This window comes from Zeus faber (assembly GCF_960531495.2).
Source record: "Zeus faber genome assembly, chromosome: 20".
NCBI classification, from domain to species: domain Eukaryota; kingdom Metazoa; phylum Chordata; class Actinopteri; order Zeiformes; family Zeidae; genus Zeus; species Zeus faber.
Genome location: NC_137207.1, coordinates 19,967,177 through 19,973,176, shown reverse-complemented (window position 1 = coordinate 19,973,176; position 6,000 = coordinate 19,967,177). Strand labels below are relative to the sequence as shown.

At 37.4% G+C, this 6,000-nt stretch overlaps 1 protein-coding gene across 4 annotated transcripts in view; it reads left to right on the top strand.

Moving 5' to 3' along the window:
• The first annotated feature begins 2,824 nt into the window (after window positions 1–2,824).
• Window positions 2,825–6,000, top strand: part of nrap (nebulin-related anchoring protein) — a 38,037-nt gene continuing 34,861 nt past the window's right edge. For 3 of the 4 annotated variants that reach the window (XM_080021180.1, XM_080021179.1, XM_080021178.1), the window contains exons 1-3: window positions 2,837–3,049; window positions 4,663–4,757; window positions 5,128–5,215. In XM_080021180.1, coding sequence (XP_079877306.1) covers window positions 2,984–3,049; window positions 4,663–4,757; window positions 5,128–5,215 — 249 coding nt within the window. In that variant the 5' untranslated portion in view covers window positions 2,837–2,983. Of the gene's footprint in view, window positions 3,050–4,662; window positions 4,758–5,127; window positions 5,216–6,000 lie in introns of all 4 variants that reach the window. The other variant, XM_080021181.1, reaches the window with a different exon arrangement.

Sequence of the window (6,000 nt, the reverse complement as noted above, 5' to 3'; positions counted from 1 at the left end):
AAAAACGGAAAGGTCCGTTTCTTCTTTGCGCTCCACTGCGCAGGTGCGGCCACGTGACACCGCGTAACCGCCGTGATTCACGCTGGAGGAAGTACTCTCACAAGTACTTTTACTTCAGTCAAAGTGAAAGCATGTTTTTTCTTTGTATTAATACATATTTTATTAAGGTAAAGAAAAAAACATGGAAGCACTTCTGTCTTATATACTCTTACATATGTACGTATCTTCAGGTGTTGTACAAATTAGTAAAAATGTACTTTCGTTTTCGTTTGTTACTTTTACAGTAACGAAGTACTTCGACTTCGTCTGAAAGTAACGAAGTACTTGCATTAACTGCATTGACCCGGTGTCGTGCCAAACATGCTATGATGCGAAACACAACCTCATGAATGAAACCAAGTCATTTTGAGGCGGAAACAACCTTTCAGTCGCAAAGCAGGCGCCGCAATCACCCCTTGACAAGTGCAACACTGCATGTACTGGTTCGACGAGTGCAAAACTGCATGGTATGAGTTGTCGTGGCCCTTTAAAGGTATTTCAACGGGTCAACGGGACTGGTTGGGCTATTATCTGTCAAATATAACCATCAAGAGTGGAGACATTCAGGTCATTCTGAGGCATGAACAACCTTTCAGTCACAGGGTAGACGCTGCAATCACTTTTTGGCAAGTGGAAAACCGCGTGTTACTGGTTCGGGCCCTTTAAATGCATTTCAACAGGTAAAAATGATTGGGGGGGGGGGGGGGGGGGGCTATAAATCTTCAAACATAACCCCCGTGAATGAAACCAAGTCATTTTGAGGCAAAAATAAGGTTTCGGTGACAAGGTGGACGCTGCAATCACTTTTTGGCAATCCGTTTTTGGCGACCATCACTTTTTGGCACAACACTGGCACACCCACCCCCCAGGCTCCTTGACAACATTTTTTGATTATTATTATTATTATTATTATTATTATTATTATTATTATTTGGTTGTTGGGTTTTTTTGTTTGTCTTTTTTTTCCCCTTTAATTTTTGGATGCAAAAAAAAGAAACAATCCTTGAGAGGACATAAAGGATTAACGGGTAATTCACTTCATTTCCATCAGGTTTGTTTTGTTTAATTTTTAACTTGCATCATTTTAAAATGTAACGTGCTTCTCAGTCATTAACATTAGTTGGTGAAAACTGTTTTAGATTTTTGGATTGTTTAAAAAATAAAAAATAAAATAAAAAATAAAAATAAATAAAAAAATTAAAAAGGAAAATCAATCAGTCGGCGCCGGGAGGTGACGGTGGTACCAGCGCTTCTTCTTTTTCCTGCATTTGTTTTGAACCTAAATTACAACCAAAAGTACCGCTACACCTGTTTATTATCTAGAAACATTATTTAAGTTGTTCATTTCGTCCGTCAGAACATCCAAGGGATGATGAAACCGCGTCTCCACCCAGCATCCACCCCGAAGTAGGTTCATGAACCAGCTAGGAGCTCCATGCTACTATACCAGCACGTCGTTATGAAAAGCTGCAGAACATCATCATTCTCTTCATTATCATAATAACTTGTCATTTGAAACACTATTTTATACTCGTGCCTGCTTGGAACACCGACGTCTCTAATGACCCGTCTATCCGATATGATTTCACAAGGATTTAAAGTGGTAATCCGTGAGATTATTTTGTTAGAAAACCACCTGTCTAATTAGTCGTTTTGATTGACATTGAAATTGCTCAGCATAGAACACAGTAAATGATCAAATGTGTTTTTCTATTCATAATGATATTCTAGCAAAGTCTCCACTAAAAGCCACTAAAAACTGCATATTATGCAGCGGTCGGTGAAAAAAAAACGTGTGTTATTACCCCAAAGCCGAGGTCACAAGCAAGTTCTAACTAGTGTTTTTAGAATGAAACAACATCTACTGTATGTAGGCCACTGCCTCACGTCTGTCCACTTCTCCATTCAGGTACAATGATTATCTACAACTTTGCGTGTCGCGCCAATGGTCGCAAGTCTTTCACCGTCTTTTTGTGCGTAAGTACGAAAGGATGGATGGACGTACACGCAGAAAAATGAAGGTGTACAATGGAACCGAAAAATGTTTAGATAGCTTAATTTCCTTTTTTTATTATTATTATTTTTTCATTTTATTTTTATTGTTTTATTAATAATTGTAGAACTCCTGTATAGATCAGTTTACTAGATTACACAATACTAGAGGCAAGTAGCCACCCTCAGCCACACCTTGGAGTCGTGTGGTCATTTCCAAAATATATACAGTCACCCATAATCAACGAATGACCAACGACTCAAACAAGCGTGACAAACCTTTTAAAGAACCTTCCCAAACATAGACATGATGCAGACAAATAACCATCCAACCATTTAAGGAACCAGTTAAGAACAAATAATTTGTATTTGTGTAGCGAGTATACTGTATGTCTAAACCCCTCTGCGCCTCTCTAAATGATGAATCACAATTGTCTTTCGGGTCACAAACAACACAAAAGGTGTAAAGTTACCGTGTGTTACTTCACTGTGAAGGCCTTGGCTCATCTTCCTATATTTACGAGGCCAAGGCCACACTGAGTAAGCTCCCCAGATTTACCCCGGCAGCTCTTCTCTGCATCGCAGGATCATGACACACATGCACTGACATCCTAACCGCCCGCCCCACAACTCCATGTTGATTTCGATTTTTTATTTTTTTTACTTCTTCCTTTTCGATGGACAGCTGAGGCCGGCCAATCCTCCGGCACGGGGACGGGTCAGACGGGAGGGCTGGACGCCCAGACACTGTGTCGAGTAGGAGACAGGTTCAGTCCTCCAGTCCAGAGCTAAGTTTATACCCAGTAGGACTGGACTGTCAGGGAGCCGCTCCCACCACACTTCTTTACCCACTCTGTTCATCTTTTTCTCACTCTTTCCTGTGTTGGGACAACCCTTTCTACTTTTTTATTATTATTATTATTATATAGTGGGAAAGGGACAGGCCTTCAACATGCAGTCCTGTGCCAGGTGTGGGTTCATCGTCTACCCAGCCGAAAAGATCAACTGCATCGACCAGGTAGGAGAAAAATGTTGCCAAGATGAAACTAGATGGATGGATAGATAGATGGATAAAAAGGCTTTATTACTCACCAGAGGGAAATTGTTGGGTAGCAGCAGCTCACATCAAAACAATACGAAAAAATAATAAGTTATTAAAATAGAAAACAAAAATGTCTCCATGCAATAAACCTTATTAACTAAAAATGCAATGACAATGAGAAATGTGATATTTTTTTAAATTAATTTATTAAGAATTAACATAAAAAATAGACACATTTGGCAATATACAATACATACAAAACAATTTACAGACTAGATAAAGAAATAAAGTTGTCCGAAAATACTATAAAAATCTTTAAATATGGCGTAAGTGAGAGTCTCATTGTATACTATTTCACAAGATATAAATAAACTGTCATATCTCTCACAGGCTTTAGGCCTGTGACAAAGTGGTCAACAGTACATACTGTACATCCAAAAGCTAGATATGATGTCAGGTCAAGGGAAAACACAGGACCGTTGGAGTGAATCGAATTTGTAAATCGAATTCCTACGAATACGCAGAGAACGACATTAAACCAAAGCTAAAAATGGAAGCATTGAAGTTACTCAAGCATTTCTCTGCCTTAGCAGAGAGTAGCAAACCGGTTACTGTGCTCAAATGCAATAAAATACCTAAACCAACAAACTGGATTTATTTATAAGGATAGTATGGAATGCGGTCTAGTTTAATTTATTTTGAAAAATTTGTAAAAATGTTAGATTGACAAAGATGTTACAAAGAGAGAATTTTTTTGGGCACTGTTCACTTTAATCTAGAAAGGCAGGAGTAAACATGGACCCAGTATAGTTTGGTCACAGGTGCTATCTGATGCAACTTAAACTAATAGTAAAAAAAGAAACAAGGTCTCATGCTCTGTGTGTCCCAAGGTTTATTTCCAAACCAAACTGCATGTGTGAGCCTTAACATTGGTGTACCAATCAAACTTGGAAGTTTAAGGAGGGGGAATCAAGCCAATTGTATTTAGCGAAGAAATGTTCAGAGAATACACAGAAAAACAATCCCAAATTGTTGAGACTTAAGAAGAAACATTCCACACAAGAAAATGAAATAAATATATTCAACAGATTCCATGCAGGTTAATAATCCATAAAATAAAATAAAATTCCAGACTAAGGGGGATGTCTCTGTGAAAGTAAAATTAATGGAAAGATTTGCCATGTTTCAACCCAGGTCTTATTAAAACTTGGTTCCCATCATTTCTAACTGTTCATAGCAACAACCTGGCGGGATGATTGAGAAACTTACCACTCTGCTGCAACTTCTTACTGGGCTTCATTGCAGACCAATGGGGCAAACGGTTAAAGAGATTTTTTTTCTTGTTTTCGAAAACTGTAAACTCACATTGTTGTTTATTGTATTATTGTTATTTATTTGTTATACTGAAAAGAAATTGCGAAAAAGTAGCAAACAGTCATCGTCATCTTACTTTTGACATTCTCCGCCGTAACCGGTTCACTTAATTTAGTTTTTCTTCACGCTTGTGGAATTCCATTTCTTCAATTAGATCTAAAATTCTAAAATTGATGGAGGATGTGTGCAGTATATGTTTTCCCTTTCTCTTTCAGAATTGGCACAAAGCGTGTTTTCACTGTGACGTCTGCAAGATGGTGCTGACCGCCAACAACTTTGTCAGCCACAAGAAGAGGCCGTACTGCTCAGTGTGAGTAACGGAGTTGACAGATTATTATTATTAGATCCCTGTCTAGAAAAATGACTTCTCCGTCTACATTAGACATACGTGTTTGTTTATACATATTGATACTTTTCAGTTTAAGGATGTTTTCCACTGATAAAGTCATAGAAAAGTCCTAAAAATACCCATATAGAATTGTAAGGTTTTATATAAAAGGTTCTTAAACATAAACAAATGCATTCATTTGTTAAACTATGCATATTTTTAAAGTTTTCCTAACCTGAAATTCAGAGATTAAGGTTTCAAATTGAAGTTGCGAAAGCCTACATTTTTTTTCCATCTAATATCCATTTAAAATGGCGACCATATGGTTGTAACCACTGACTCCTCCCTCCAGACACAATCCCAGAAACAACACCTTTACCAGCGTATACGAGACCCCCGTCAACATCAACGCCAAGAAGCAGTCCAAGGCCAGCAGTGAGGTAAGGCGCTGGTGATGATGTCACCATGGCAACATGAGACCACAGTTAGTCAGCCTCAGGGTGAAGGTCAGGGCTCTGTGTCGCCGGGCGGACAGAAGCCTCCGCCAGGGGCCATTGTTGGAATTACAGCAATTCTACAGGACGAGCAGTGTGGGGTTCCATCATCTGTTGTGATTCTGTCATTTGTGAGGTAATTGGTGTTAATTATTAAATGAATAAGATAGATAGATAGATAGATAGATAGATAAATAGATAGATAGATTGCGGGAAATTGCGGAAGTTACAGCAGCACAGATCAAAACAATTAGCAATAATAATAAAAGTAATAAAAAATAGACCTAAAAATAAACAATAAACCTCTGTATCCACACATTAACATTCCAACACAAAAGTGGGAAATTGTGCAAGTGTGTATATATACAGTACATATATGATATATTTAGTCATATGCATAATGTCTTTAGAATATATGTTTATATATTATGACTATTATATTCATGATAATATAGTAGGTGTTGACAATAATTCTAAAAGTAATATAATAATAATGCTAATTACGATTATGATTGTTATCATTGTTTTTGTAATTAATATGTAAAGAATGAATGAGTTAAGAATAATATGCTAATAACTTAGTATATTATAGGAATAATATACTAAGGAGTATATGAATTAATAAAGCATTGTATAATAATGTGTTATATTGTGAGAATAATTTGTATCCACTTTCCCCAACGAAAAAGTTCATAATGTTCTTAGGTTGGCAGTGTAAGCTTAGCCTCTTA